The sequence below is a fragment of the Drosophila simulans genome, chromosome 3L, assembly GCF_016746395.2.
Source record: "Drosophila simulans strain w501 chromosome 3L, Prin_Dsim_3.1, whole genome shotgun sequence".
Taxonomy (NCBI): domain Eukaryota; kingdom Metazoa; phylum Arthropoda; class Insecta; order Diptera; family Drosophilidae; genus Drosophila; species Drosophila simulans.
In genome coordinates this window covers 14,435,337-14,450,812 of record NC_052522.2, presented here as the reverse complement: position 1 = coordinate 14,450,812, position 15,476 = coordinate 14,435,337, and the positions used below count along the sequence as shown (strand labels likewise).

The following is a 15,476-nucleotide window of genomic DNA, read 5'->3' as shown; positions in this document are numbered from 1 at the left end:
CCTGAGTCTTTTGTCAGAGCTGTACTGAGTTAAATATAAATGATGATACTACAATCGGAATTTACAAAAATCGACGATGCCCTTGACATCTGTGTCTCCATGGAGGAGGATCTGAACGAGTGTCTGAATAATGTGGAGGCCATGATCCAGAAGTACAATGCTCCCGGACGGTACACCATATCCATGGATCCCTTCGTAGAGGATTTTCAACTGAGCACCAGCGAGTCCACGGACTTGGATAGGTCGTCCATAGGAAGTGGTGACTCCGAGCTGGACATGCTAAGCCAACTCTACGGAGCCAGAAGTGCCCAGGAGTTGGATGAATCTTACGTCGATGTGCGCTATAAGTTCATCAAGCTGAAGCGGTCCTACGAGGGTGCCTTTGCCCATTTTCAAAGGATCGTTGACAGTGCTGATCGTCAACACAAGATTTCACATCGCATTTTTACGAACTCGCAGGATAGCAAGGGGAAGCTGTGCAGGCACTAGGAATGCAAATTTCCTTCAACTATTCCATCAAACTTGCGCGCGTGTGTAAACTGCAAATTGTGTCGACACTTGGCAGGTTTTATTAAAAATTACTGTCACCATTAGTCGAGTCGGCCGATGACTTTCAGCGAAAAAGAGGTGCAGGGGTGAACTTTCCAAAACTCATTTGGCCTGACATGAAAATGAGGCAAAGTTTTTTATCAGAGCCTCAGTTTTTCTTGCGACACAAGTTGCGCCTGACGTTAAGCACGACGACGATGATGACGATGATGTTGGTGGGACAGTAACAAGTCAGCTGCATGTTTATGAGCACGACAATGGGTAAATACAAATACGGACATGCGAGAGAATATGTAGGGGAAACATGAGAAATTGCCAGCGCAAAACTTGAGATAATGTAATGCAAAAGTGGCCCAGGACCAGACGCAACTTTTCCATAACGCTTTGCCAACTTGGCTCTGTGTTTGTGCTTGGTAATATATTTGTGAGCATTATTTTGTTTCGTATACCTGTTACTCGTAAGCGGGTATATTAGACTCGCAATATGCTATATTCGTTAGTTCGCACGCCCAACCATTCATATAAACTTGGACTTAACTTGCTGATACTTCATGTGCATCAACATCTCCCTTTAACATTCTTTCGAGGGGTATGCGATAGTCGAGGCTCTAGACTACAGCGTTCCCGCTTGTTTTTTGTTTTTATTTTCTTGGACTTCCTCGAAAGGGGAATGGCATCCCCACACTTCGTTAGTGAAACAAGTAGCTGGGACAAGGACCAGGACCAGGACCCCTGGCCGGCAAACTGGACAGCTGCAAGGACATAAAACAGTGAAGTTTTGCATATTTAAAGTAATATCAAGGGGGAAAACAAACTTTTCTTTTTCATTTTCATTATTATTATTATTATTTTTTTCTTTTTCTTGGTTTATTACCCCAAGGGTCATGAAGTGTGTGCTGTCCATTGAATAGAGGCATCAGGATCAAGAGGGTTTGGCATGGGGTCTAAAAGGTGTTCATTGAGTGAATGCTGCGGTCACTCTTTGTGATGAAATGGTTAAAATGTTTGCCAAACAAAAAGGTAACCAGGAGTCATTAATAATGAAAGAAAATGTAAGGAATAAAGAAAGACCTGCCCCTTCAGCTTGGTACTAGTTTAATTTAATTTAGCCTGCTTCTAATCAAGCTTTCACCTTTAATGGGTGATTAGGAAACCTAGTTATTTTTAGATACTTATATTTCGATAGAAATAAGCAATCAAATGAGGGAAACCACATGAGTCTGCCTATCGGATACTTTTTACTCAGTTAGTGGGAGTGCTAAGTGAAAATTTTATAATTAATTGGCATATCCAATTTGGCAAGTTAAATTGTAATATCCAAGTTAATCACAACCTTAGCCTTTCGAAGCTGTACATGTTAGAGTTGGCGTTGCCAAAATGCTAATAAAATGAACAATTAACAAAGTGTTTGATTCTGAATCAAGAAACTCTTGCTTCTACCAGTTAAATACTTTGCCGAGTAATTTAAAGTCGGCTGGCTCGACCAAATATTGCTGACTGTTATTTATACACTTCTTGTGCCCAATGGAGTCAGAACAAACGTTTGCCATTAAACAGAGCTTTATGGGGCCTACATCTCTGCGCAGCCATCGATTGATATGAGTATGAGAATTTATTAGCACTTTAATGGCCCAGCCAGTCGACCTGGCCCCAGAATGTGGAATTCTCAGGGCTGTATTTGGGTTTTGCCATTCCCGAGTGCATCAGAAGTGCTTTAAGAATACCCACTACGTATTTGTGAAGTATCCTTGATGGCCAAACCAAAGCGGGTGTAGACTCTGCTCTCTGGAAACCTTAAACTAGCTGGCCAAAATCAAAGTCGAAAATGCGCACAAACCGCCAAATTCTTTTGCACGTTTAGCCGCAAATTGAGTCTGGATCACCCCTTTCCGGCCACCTCATACTCAGGCTAAGTGTATCCGGAATAGGCATTTGTTCAACACTAACATGAGTAGCTGCAAAATCCTCTGTTTTTGGATTGGCCAGTCCCAAAGAGCTCCTCGATATCCCATCCTGTTTTGCTGCAGAAGACCATTTAGAAAAGATTTACCAAACAAGTTTGTTTAATTAAGACTTCCTGCGGGCCAGTTGATTGACTTTAAGTGCCGGGAACTAACCGAATTAATGAGGCAAGTTCCCAGGCGATTTGAGATCTTCAGACACTGTCTGGGGAAATTTCATCCAAAAGTTGAAGTGGGATGGCGAATGAGCAAATATTTGTAGGAAGTACTATTTAAAAGGGTGGCGCACAGTTTTATTAGTTACTTATTCCATGACGTCTATAGAATTTGGGGGTTATTTTCCTCGAAAGTCATTTAAACTAAAATATAATCTAAAGCCAACAAGTCTATTACATTTCACCAACTCATTTAAAAACTAGACTATTAATATTTTGTTACAGCAAGTCGTTTACTTGCCACATCACTCTCATCAGCTAAGCCACACCCAATAGGGATACCGTGTTAAGTAAATTAATGGAACAATCCGAGGAAAAGTCTCTTAAAGTAGTCGGCAAACAGAGGAAAAAAAACTTTGTGAAATAACCACAGTTCATAAATATGTACGAATCTCCCAAACTGGGCAAAAAGGGAAAACACGTTAAGCACTTCCGTATGAATAAATATTTAATCAATCAATTTCGACAATTTTCCTTTTCAGAGCTCGTCAAATGCATAAACAGAATGGATACAATTTCATTTGCCGAATGATGATGATGATGATGAGGGTGATCAGGATGCCTTTGTTGCTGTCATTGAGGCATAAAACAAGTCAGACACATAAAAGTAGATTTGATTGAAATGCTAATTTCCACAGATTACCAACGGGAAAACACTGACTCCAGTTAGGTATATTTCAGAGTTGCTATTTTGGCCATTTTCTGCACAGAATTCGAACATCTTTTTTTGGAAATAAATTGAGTTAGTATCTCAGCTATATAAAATATTTTGAAAATATTAAAACGCTTAAAGAAATCGTAAACAAATCTTACTTTTATTTGTTTTTCTTGGTAAATTGTTACCAAATTGTTACTTTTTCCCGCTGTTTTGGCAGATTTGTTTCTATTTTTTGCAATAGTTGCTAACAGCACTGTTTAAGCCGACATAAAATGGACAGTCATTGAGAGTTAGTCATCAATATCATCATCAGTATTGCCATCAGCCAGAGGGCCTTGAAAAATCTGTTGAGTGAGGACCTTTTGGCCAAATGACAGGACACTTCTCAGTCGAAACCCATCAGCCGCAGCCTCAGTTTCGGTTTCAATTTCAGTTTCGATTTCAACGCGATTGATTTCCCATGAATGCCGCTTTTCACCCGCCGCCATCCACTTTTCACTTTCCCAGTTGCGATTATCGAAACGTTATTAGTTTGTCGGCTGCCTGTGACAGGTTACATTGAACTTGGCCATTTTCTCCGTTTAGGTCTCCTTCACGTTCAACATTCTAAATTGTGTGGGGACGGCCCCAAGTTAGGAAAAAAAAGACTGACGAGCTTGCGTGAATTTATCGGCACAGATTCATGGCTGGCTTTTTGGATTTTGTGGCATTTTGTAATTGAATTTCATGTGGGGCTCATATTGAAATTTTAATGAATCGATAGCGATAGGTTCAGGACTTCAAAGGATACAGGCGGAAATTATATGCTTAAGTCGATGCTTTTAATTGATACCATTTCAGTTGTACGCCCATTTAAGAAGAAACTTGAATATTTGCGGTTTCTAATTAAATTCCTTATTTCTTGCCCACTGCGCATCGATGTAATGTGTTTTAAAATGCCAAATTATTAAAATCCATATTTAAAAACCAATTATATTTCTCTGCAGAAGAATCTCTTTTTTTTATAAACATTATGTCAAAGTGTAGGAAGAGAAATACAAACTATATTTTGTATATAAGCCTTCTGCACCAGCGTGAAAGTTTCGAATTTATCTTGGCACTGAGTGCAGCTCTGCAGCCATTTTGCCCACTCAGGCACCCATTCATTCAACCGAGTGAGTTCACTCAGTCAACTCGGTTATCACACACATTGCGTAGTCACAACATTGAGGCAAAGTTTACTTAAGCATGAAGCTGGGAGTTGTGACACAATGCGACTGTAAGCCACTGGAAATGCGAGGACTACGGCTGCGGACTTTGACAAACTGCTACAGGATTCTAGGAGTAGCAAAGGGAATCCGAGGAGCAGCTGCCACATGGCATAGTTGCACCAGTTGGAGTGATAAACACGCTGAACAATTGCTGCCGTCGAGATTTAGCAGCTGACAAAATGCTTATGACATTTTTGCAAGTTAACAATAAAAATATTTCATATAATTTAACGCTGCTGCAACGGCATTTTATGGCAAATTATGTTTGGCTTCATTTCCAGTGATAAGTATCGGACTTCAGCTTTCTGTCGGAATTTGTATGTTTTTCCAATATCTCGAGCGGCAGACGACGAACTTGAAGAATGTCCTTCCTTATTTATTGCTTTTAACATATTTGTTTGGCTCCAAGGCAATTCGTCTTTGTATGTGAATGTGGCGAAAGGCAAATGCAAATTTCAGTTTCAAATTTTCCGACTTTGCCTTTCGTTTGGGTCTCCGGCAAAGTTTTCGACAAAACAAAAGGCCCCCATGACAAAGTGCAGCTGCTCGAAATTGCTTGGGGTAACATTTTTGAAGGGCGGTCAATGAAAAGTTTATTGTGCGCCGAAAAGAAGTCATAGTTTGTGGACCGAACGACAGCAAGTTTGGGAATTGTGTGTGGAGGGCCACTAATAAATTGCAAATATCGTTGAAAATGGTTTAAATTATAGCGAGAAGGGACAAGTTGTGTGTCAGTTTATTATATGCGCTTAGTTTTCGAATCCTTGGCTTGTGTTAATGCATAATTTGTTAACAATTAACTCGTGTTTGTTTGTGATTTGTTAAATGGGCTTTAGACAATAAATTTATACATATTTGAAAATGAGAAATATAACAATGTTCTCAAATCATTCGTTGGTGGTTTCGTTTTCTTGTTCGACGTTTTCGAATCGCATCGGATTATCGCCTCCAGCCAACTGGTCGGCATTTTCGCCAACAGGTGCGGATGGAATTCGAGCATGGAGTTTCGTCTTCATCTGGGCCACGGCAGAATTGGCCATGCTGATGCGTTTAATGATTCGGTTCAGACGCTCCTGAATGTTGGAGAATACCTGCTCGGAGAAGCGAGCGTCCTCAGAGGTATCGAGAGGCCCCACTGCTGTTGCTTCGTCACTATTGTTTTGGCTACCTTCTGTATAGGGCTCATAGCTTTCAAGGTCTTGGAATATATCTGATCCGTCATCCGACATCTTGACAAAAAATATATTTTAGAAATTTTAATATTTATTCAGGAGCTCTGAACTTGAACAGACTTTAGTGCAAATAGATCAAAGACAGAATTTATACTGACAACAAAATCCAGAGCAACATGTTTGCTATGGTAACTCTATAGAATAATAATAATAATGTTATTAATCCAAAGTCCATAAATATGATTAGATGGTTTTTAATTACGCGGCACATCAAACTTTGTTCATGTGAAGTTATTTTTTATTTAAAACCAACGTTTTAATTATCTTAAAATTAAGAATCATAGGATTTAAAACCTCTCAAGAAATCGCAACCCACTTGGCATGTAATCAAGTGTAAAATGTGTTCAGCAGGGTCATAAAATCAGAAATCAATTAAAGCCATTTAAGAGCGAGGAGAGCAAACGATACGGATATGGATGTCGAGAGTCGAAAAGTGGCAGGGCACAAGGCAAATAAATCTCTGAAACGACTCTGCCAAAAAGGACGCACTTTGGGTGGCAGTGGGGATAAAAGTTGCCCCACAGCTGAACGAGGCGAACGAAATCAAAGTCTATAACTTAACGACTGCAATGAGAATGATGCTGATGACGATGTCGACGATGTGAAACGCCCTCAAGGTCCACCCCATTCCGTCCACCCGTTCCACCCACATCCCGCCACCATTCGAGGAAAATCCCTACGCAGAAAAAGAGAGACAAAAGCCGAAAAAGACGGAAATGCAGCATTCATTCTCTCGCCATTTTCCCCTTAACCCTCCCCTTTTCCCATGGCTCTTTGCCATCTTTGCCATCCTTTCAGTGAGTTTTTCGCCTCCATGTGCTAAATATTTGCCAGCCATTTCTTTATTTTCCTCTGGCCTTTGTCGCCAAACTGGATTCCCATCTTGATACCCATCGCTCTGCCACATCGTAATAAAGCAATAAATCTGCTGAGGAACTGCTCCTCCTTTATAATAAATTCCGTTACGCATAAAAACACTTACAAATGACTTTTTGTTCAATGGAATAAATGGCATGGCACTACACACATACTAAGATATATATGGAGCTGTAGCTGCGAATGCATGTTCATGACTGCACCCAGTCAGATTCACACACTTGGCTTTCTATATCTTCCGGGATTCGCTGAATCCTCTATTGATAATGCCATTTGGCATTTGGCTTGTGGCAAGGCTTTGACTTTTGCGACGTCTTTCACGTTGTGGGCTTTCTATTGAAAACTCGTTGCGCTGCTAAGTAGGCAACATTTTTCAGCTCGCTCTCGTTTATTCGATTGTATCTTCGGGCGTAGTTTATTAAGGGATAAATTAAGTTTTTGTAAATCACCAACTCCATTGGTGAACAAATGTTGCAAAAAGGTCCTGTCACTAAAATTAAATTAGAAATTAAGTATAGAATGTACTGGGAATAAATAAATAGTAGATTAAGAAATTTATGAAAGCCATACTTATAATTTTTAATATATATAGTACCTAAATTATTGTATGCAGTTTAGCTCTGTTCTTTATATTTTACATAATCATAACATACAAGAAACGGGATGAGCATTAAAAAGTGGTTCAATCGACATTTCTGTACTCACATATTTCACATTAAATATTAAAAAAAAAACAGCTCGCGATCAATCTAAATTAGTGGAGATGTACATTTGAAATAACCCTATTAATCCCTACCCATGTTTATGCCAAGTGGTCTCATGCTGCTGCCTAATCTGCTGTCCAAATCACTCTTGCAACATGTTGCACGACCAACTAATTGATGATATAATTGAATGTTCAGAGACCATTTCCCACTTCGTTAGGCTCCGGCGCTGCTCCACAAACCATATCCCATATCACGAACAACATCTGTCAGACCCATCACAATAAATAACCATATAGTTATAGTTGAGTTTCCTGCATTAAAACGCCATCAGGCTGGAGATTAATGTGAAAAGGTCACGCCCAGCTCCTTGGGAGGTGAAAGCCATTCACTTCAGCGAGACATTGACATTTGCTACTGGCTTTTCCCTTCCATTTCGCCACATCCTTTGTTTTTGTTGCTCCGGCTCTGCTGTTTCACTTTTGTGTGCCTTTCCTGCCGCAGGACGCAGGACGCGCCAGATGAGACACGTGACAATGTCAGGGCGAGCATAAATGCCGTGTGTCAACATCCAGGTCGCAAAAAGAACTAAAGTGAAAATGTCTTTTTATCAACTTTCGGGAAAGTGCCAAGCAAGTGCACAGCAAAATTTTTTACGCATTAGTTAAGTATAATAAGTTTAGTATAAGTATAAAATAGTTAAGTATAATAATTTTGTTTAAATTTCAATAGTCTTTCTTATCGCCATTTTTTAAAGCAATGTTTAAGTACCATATTACTTTAATGATATAACATCTGGGTTTATATAAACATTAAAATCCTTTTGGATTTGACACATTTGTTGAAGAAGGATTTCGTAACCTTATGTGGGATTTATATTATTTTTTAATCTTTAATTGATATGATTTCCCCTACGTGCAGATGTGTACCCGCACGTTTTTTGTTTTCGGGGCATTTTTGCTGTAGTTTTTACATTTGTCTTAATTAGGGGGGTGGCGATCTGAGAAATAGAAGCCACTTGAAGAAATGTGCTTGAAGGGCCATCAGCTGCCGCTGGCACTCGGCACTGACTTGTCTGACTTTCTCCGAGCTTACTCTTCGCATTTCTCCGCCCTACTGGGGCACACGTGTGCGACTTAATGGCAACACTTTCGCATCCTGCGAGTCCTCGTATGCCGCTCATGTCTGTCTGTAATTTATATGGCTGCTGGAGTGCCACAGCATTTCCTTGTGCCCCTTCGCCGTCCTCCATTTTTGCCTAGCAAAATTTGTTATTACGTTGAATTAAACTTGAAAAATGTGTTAATGGTCTCGTTCTCTTCTGTTCACACCAACTGCGGCTCCGAACCGGCAACTTAATTAAATTCCACAATGATTTTGTTATTTTGCCTTGTAGCAACAAGGCATCTTCTTGCCTAACTACCAAAGCCAGAGCGCAGCGCACCACATGGCGTATGTGTGATATTTTCGTGTGCTTCGCTTTTCCTTAAACGCCGCAACTTCTAACTTCATACGCATTCTCTGTTTTTCCAGCTATCCCGTTTAATTTGTTGTCCTTAATGAGCTGTGAAAAGTGTTTTGTGCGAAAATTGGTAAATTGTGGCAGTTGAAGCAAACTGTGTGAAAAAATAATGATGATCACAAAATAAGTTTGAGGTCATGGTGGCGAAGGGGATGAAACGGAATTGAAAGGAATTTTGTAAAATCACAGTAAGTTCTTTAACATTAAGCGCTTTTGAATTGCTACCTTTTAAGCTTGTTGAAATATTACAGAGAAGTTCATACATTAAAGATATACGTATTTATGAAATAACTACACTTTCTTAAACGGTTTTCAATTATCACTCACCAGAAACCTTTGCAACTTAAAAGCCCTCCTCTCCAAATACATTTTCTTGTATTTTTTACTTCTTTTTTTATAAAAATTTATTTGGGTTTTAACTTTTAACTGTGTCGACATGAAAATGGTTTTACTGGTAATTAAAAATAAAACCTGCAGATTTATGTGGAACGGAAGCTCAGGAAAAAAAAATACGAAATAAAAACAACAGAATATTTTCAGTGACCAACATGGACAATGCCACACAGATCCCACAACTGAATCACATGCAGCAGGGTGACTTGTTGCCGGAAAAGCTTTAAGCCGTAAGCGGAGTTAACTTTAATCAGATGGCAATTAGCAGGCAGCGGAAGCAGAATGGCATCGAAGGGGCTTCCAAAAGGGGACATGTGAGGTTAAACATGGGTACTTTTTCGATTTAAGGATTCATCAATCAACTTATTCTTTTAACCTTGTGCCGCCGAACTCACTTGCCCCAGTTTACCAGTCACGAATCCTCAGAGAAAAAAAAAACGGATTACCGCAAAAGGAAGTGTGGCCTTTGGCTTATTGCTTTTTTCAAGTGTGGCCAAGTGCTACAATTATTTATTGCATTCCAGAAGAACAGCCAAGGACAAGCCACCGTTGAATGATTAATATGTTGGAGCTTAAAGTATTTTGCACACGGTATTTTACATATATTAAAAACTTGGCAATTTTCCTGCCCCGGGGTAGCTAGAATTTCCCATTGCAGTTGCATATGGGAAAATGCCCCAATTTGCATTTGAATTTTGGTTCCCATTTGCCAGTAACCGTATTTGTATTTGTGTAGTTGAAAACATTTCTAAAAGATGATAAAAAGGGTGTGGTTTTGGCCGGGATGATCATTGTGATGATGATGCAGAAACGTGCGTTTGTGTAAATGAGCTGCGAAAAAGGATGTTTTTTGTCAGCCTTTTTCTGTTGGTTTTAGCGTAGTTTTCCTATTTTTTCGGGACGGCCAAGTTTTCCTTTTGTTTGTTTATGAAGTCTAACATCAACACATGGTTTTTACTGGTCTTGTTTGTTTTTCCTGTTGAACGTCATTGAATGGAAAAGAGCCTGTAGAAGAGTATTCCGGAAATGCTGATACAATTTCAGATTGTTTACCTTGTCGTCGTCTTGTCTTGAAACTTTTGCCTTTCTCCTACTTGCGTGAGAAATTGGTTCTTAAGGATAGGATAAACATTCGTTTGCTTTTGGAACGTTTTTCCCTTCACACATATCTTTGCCATCATTTAACTGAGAGTAAGCTCTTGAATTATAATAATTTGTTCTTTAAGAGCTCACTCCCTAATTTGCTGTAATTCACTTGCCATTTCCACACTGTCGACCATGAGACTCAGGCATTTAAATTAAATTGAAAGTTTTCCGTCGACAGCCGAGTCCTTGTCAGATGATTTATCATCATAGTCCTGTGGAAAACTTTCATCAGGGAAAAGAAGCAGAAAGCAAAAGGTCTTCAACTCCCCAAAACCCCTCATGCTCAGATAGTTCGCCAGGCGAGGCACGCACTTCCAGCTGCCCAAAACTTGTGAGTTTTTATCTTCTTTGTTCCGATTTTTGTGTGCCTGTGTGAACTTTAGCTTATATATTTTTTTTTGGTCGGCAGGATGACACTTTATCATGTCTATGACGGTGACCGGGATGGCCAAAATCGGATACCAGGCAGCCCGGAGCGCACAAATTGAAATGTGCCTGTGTCAGTCAGAGTAAATGAGGCAAAACATAGCCGCAGACCCAGCGGGAAGTAATTGTAGGTGGCCCGAAGCCTACAAGTACAGCCAAAAAATGCGGGAAGTCCCTTTACCGCCACTCATGGCCTATTAGGTCGAACGAAGTATGAAAAATCTCGATTTTGAACTTTTCCTTTTGGGCTTCCCACTTTTGCATTTTTTTCGTTTTGTTGTATTTGACTTTTGTGTGTGTCTGCCCTTGACAAATATTTAGCCAAAGTGATTTTTGACAGCATCATAATAAAGGCTGCCCGAGCGCCCAAGGAATACTTCATGCTTCGTTTAAGCGTAATTTTCGATTGACCCGACATCAAGGCCCATGCGGCGTATGCGCAATTTGGTAGCAAAACAAGCCTAAGTGCCGGCAATTGAATTGGAATTGCGGAAAATTTGAATACTCTAGCGTCAAAATATTTGGTTAGGATTTGATAATAACACATCTTAATGTCTGTTGGTGGTTAAGAATGTTTTAATATTAAAAGACATACATCTTGTTTCTAAATAAACGATGCAGGCAAATTTTTCAGACACGTTAAAATTTTGGGACTATAATTTTACACTCTTATACTGTGTGTGTGTCTATTGTGTAATATGAAAGCAATTAAAAATGAATTATTTAGTCGGTTTTTAAAAATTAACATAGTCTAGTTCGCGCTGCAGGCGCAAAGTGAGCCGTAGTTTCTTCAGCTCACTGTCATATTTTGCATGACAACGATCCACATTGACGGGATGGGGAAGCGGTAATCGCAAGCGGTACAAACATGTACCCAAATCCAATTCAGTTTCCTGCAAGCTGAGCGTCATCTTGTCAGCAGTCATTTCCTCGTCCGGCAGGGAAACCTCCAAAATGAGGTCCTCACAGCTGGCCGAGGATCCAGTGCGATTGCCCATCTAAGATATATATTTCGTATGTTATTAATCTATTCTATTTAAAGTGAGGACTATCCAACCTGCAAGAAGACATCCTCAGTGCCCACTGCTTGGCGATAGGTCATTGTATACTCGGGAGTCTTACGCGTTTCAAGTATATCCATGTCTTCCTTCTCCTGCTGATCTTGCCATTCTTCCAGACTCTCTGGCTGTTTTTTCACTTCCTCCACCAAGGGAGTGCACAAAGGATTGGGCTTCTTTTTCTTCTTAGCCTTAGCGGTTCCATCCTCCCCATTAGGACGTCCAATCGTCCCAGGGTCTATGCAGGGCATTTATGATTGACCAATCTAATACAAATACCTTTTACTTACTCAGCTTATTGACGACCATTGACTCCTCCTCATCCTCGCTACTGCTGTAGTCAATGCCGCCTCTTCTCTGATTGGGATTCAGAAGGCCCTGCAGCATTTTCAGCTGTTCGGGATGGTCAAAGATCGACATTTTCACTGTGTGGGTTGAATGCACTTTATGGATATCACAGGATCTCACACTATTTTACAAGGTTTAAATAAATTTGTAGCTTTAGCTTTTAGACAGGTTGAGCACTGCTGGGCTAAGTTCGACCGAATGGGGAAAATCGACAAATCCGTCTGTTTCCCAAGCTTGGCAACTATATTGCAGGCTACTACATATTTTTTGGCCCACTTCACTAGGAAAAATATATATAGGAACTTCTTACCTAAACGTAAAACAATTCTAGACAGTACAATGTAACATTTTATATATTTTCCGAGTGTAGTAGCCCTCGAGATTGTTTATTTAGTTGCCCAGGCAACGTGATTTGAAATTTCCTGGCAACGCGGAAAATTCGAGAGTTGTTCCTTTTTCCAAACAAGCCAAAAATTAACAAAGGGTTATAGGGTCCCCAGTTACCCTATTCAACAACAGTTTCCCGCCGTTAGCGACATTTCACTTTCAACTGGCTGCCGAAACTATGGGCTACCCACTTTAGGCATTTCAATTAAAAACTTGGGCGGCCTATTTAGTGGCAAACTTTTTGCCAGAGAGCCAACTGTGCTCGAACAAAAATATTTCACTTGTCAAAAACAATTGTTTTGTGAATTATAAATTGTGTAATTATTGTTCCAGGCTTGACCTTCTGTCCTGGTCATGGCCAGTACAAATTATGAACAGCAAAACAAAACAGAAATTTGCATTTTTCACGCTCGCCCCTCGAGTGGCGAAGGGAAACGCTAATTTGACTTTCTGGCAAATCGTAGGATGGTCGACACGAAAACGTGGCCAAGTTAACAACACGATTCTGGCCAACAGCGTGGCTCTTTTACAATGGCACCGACCGCAGCGGGGCACCCAGTTTGGCATTCGACAAAAAGGATTCTCGCCTGTGGGCTGCTTCTGTCCCCGGTACGTGTTTAATTTGTTTAACACGACCTGTCGCCGAAAGTGTCCCCATTCTGAAGGGATTTTGCTCCTTGTTCTGGTTCAATGGCGACCACTTGACAGTTCTGGCCGGGCTTAAGCCGACCACGGTCCACGGACCATGGCTTTGTCATTTGCAGCTTGGGTAAGCGTGGCACTAACCCGGCTTACAAGGCTGTTGGCTCAAAGGAAGCACACGGACGAAGGATGGCACCGGAAAAGGGACATGCAATTTATTCAGAACTCTCTTAAACTGCTTTTGGGGAAATTGGAGCAAAACAACCTTTAAGCTCCGACTATTTATATAAATATATATTTTTTAATTATCAGAATTACTTTTTCAATATTTACTAAAACAATATTACATGAATCGGCATTATAAACAAATTTCTGAAATATTTCAGGTGAAAACCAAAGTTGTATAATTCTAAGTTTAAGGTAGTATCAGCATTTTTCACGTTTTGTTTTATTTTTTCGGCATTTTAACAACAAGAGCCATTTCAGTTATAAACATTCCTAAATTTTATTGTAAAATATATTCACTTTCCTCCCAATGCAATAAAATATTAAAGTAAATACGTATCCGTATATCATTCTGATGGGGATACATTCATTCATCTGCAAGGCAAAAAGCCACTGAAATCTGTTTCCCAAAAGCAACGCAAACATCACGTAACAGAACTTTCACCTTGGGCTCGCAATGCAATCCAACTATCACTGTCAACAGCGGGTATTCGTTCGCATTGGAATGCATCCCAGGATATGGGATATATGCCCCGATCCCCAGCTGACGTCACGCATCCAGACAATGAACATGAATCCATGGTGTAATTGTATTTCGCTTGTCGCACACATTTCAATGAACTGCAGATGGAGGGTTACAAAAAAAAAAAAACCCGGAGCCACCAAAAAAAGGCCACGCAAATTTGTGTTGACTGAATACACAAGAACGTCTGTCCCCCTGAAAAAAAAGAACCTCTGAACCCTCCCGATATTCCCCTTTATAGCCCTAAGCCCAAGGCCATTGCCAAATAGATTTCTGTTTCAGTCGCATATGTACGGTGTTGGTAGGGGGGAAAGTCGGTGAAAATGGGAAAAGAGGGACAGCAGCTGCACCGAGGGTAAAAGTGAAAGCGTTTTCCGCATTGTGTTGGCAGCTGGGACGTGTCCTTCCGCCCGTTCCGCCCCCCGAAGGAATGTGATTTGTGTGCGACGCTCCCTTCTCGACTCTTGTCTGCTGTTTTTCAGCAAGATATTATTATTTTTTGGTTGTAACATAAAATGTAATTAAGAAGGCATTAAGTAGCGTGCATAAATCATTGAGCCACATGTGTGTGGATGGGCCCCCACCTGCACCTCCTGCGGAAATGGGAAACTGGTTGTTGTTACGTAAGAGTTGGCCAGCTGGTAGGAGCAGCTAGCTGGGAGTTGAAACTTGGGGCCAAGTTCCCGGCATAGATTTGGGTCTACTGATTGCACTCGCTCCTTTTTCTGGCCAGGCGACATACTGGCGCACAAATTTTTGGCGATTTATTTATATATTTTTTGCTCGTTTTATTTTGGAAAGCATAGCTGAAAAATGTATGGAAATGCACTTGGGAAAAAAATATTACTAGGAAAGGTTTTATTTTAATTGTATATTATTTTTATTCCATAGAAGAATTAAAGAACGAAATAAATTTAAAATACAATTTTACAAGTATAGATATTTTTTATGTTATCCCTTTTATTAAAACATATACCTCAAATATCATATTTGGATAAGATATTTTGCCTGTGTATTTTTAAAATGAATGCGCCTAGCTGAATAATTCGCATAGAAAAAAAGAACATGGCCACGAAGCCAAAATGGAAAAACAGGATGAACAGGATGTGCAGTCAAGCGAGTCAGGAGCAGCATAAAAATAAAACTAGCATCGCAAAAACCCTTATCCCCTCCACCTTTCCATCTCACTCACACACGGAACACAGTGCGGCTGAGCAATGCCAACAAACAAACAAACAAACAAAATTTAAGCCAAAAAGGCGCGCAACTTTAAACGACTGCGGCTTTAAAGTCCGCTGGACCACGAAATGGTATAAAGAAATAAATAGAGAGAATCATAGAAGGACGCAGCACAAAAAGGT

At 40.2% G+C, this 15,476-nt stretch overlaps 4 protein-coding genes across 4 annotated transcripts in view; 1 reads left to right on the top strand and 3 right to left on the bottom strand.

The window, feature by feature from the left end:
• LOC6738062 (venom dipeptidyl peptidase 4) overlaps positions 1–15,476 on the bottom strand; it is a 71,309-nt gene that overhangs the window by 46,784 nt on the left and 9,049 nt on the right. The gene's annotated exons all lie outside the window — the stretch shown is intronic.
• LOC27206227 lies at positions 3–699 on the top strand. The gene has a single exon (XM_016169552.3). It carries the CDS (start codon positions 40–42, stop codon positions 487–489), a length of 450 nt encoding a protein of 149 aa, XP_016031883.1. The 5' UTR covers positions 3–39; the 3' UTR covers positions 490–699.
• On the bottom strand, positions 5,332–5,954 carry LOC6738055. Its single transcript, XM_002084833.3, has one exon. The coding sequence runs from the start codon at positions 5,860–5,862 to the stop codon at positions 5,521–5,523; it is 342 nt and encodes a 113-aa protein (XP_002084869.1). The 5' UTR covers positions 5,863–5,954; the 3' UTR covers positions 5,332–5,520.
• LOC6738054 (dynein axonemal assembly factor 6) lies at positions 11,487–12,615 on the bottom strand. Its single transcript, XM_002084832.3, has 3 exons — positions 12,281–12,615; positions 11,990–12,228; positions 11,487–11,930 (listed from the first exon to the last, which is right to left on the bottom strand). The coding sequence occupies exons 1-3, from the start codon at positions 12,408–12,410 to the stop codon at positions 11,667–11,669; spliced, it is 633 nt and encodes a 210-aa protein (XP_002084868.1). The 5' UTR covers positions 12,411–12,615; the 3' UTR covers positions 11,487–11,666.

Bases quoted from the DNA above. Each gene is read 5' to 3' on its own strand.
- LOC6738055 (XM_002084833.3), bottom strand. From the start codon at position 5,862: ATGTCGGATGACGGATCAGATATATTCCAAGACCTTGAAAGCTATGAG.
- LOC27206227 (XM_016169552.3), top strand. From the start codon at position 40: ATGATGATACTACAATCGGAATTTACAAAAATCGACGATGCCCTTGAC.
- LOC6738054 (XM_002084832.3), bottom strand. From the start codon at position 12,410: ATGTCGATCTTTGACCATCCCGAACAGCTGAAAATGCTGCAGGGCCTT. The intron at 12,229-12,280 runs GTAAGTAAAAGG...TGCCCTGCATAG, and splicing joins AATGGTCGTCAATAAGCTGA to ACCCTGGGACGATTGGACGT. The intron at 11,931-11,989 runs GTTGGATAGTCC...TATATATCTTAG, and splicing joins CTGAGGATGTCTTCTTGCAG to ATGGGCAATCGCACTGGATC.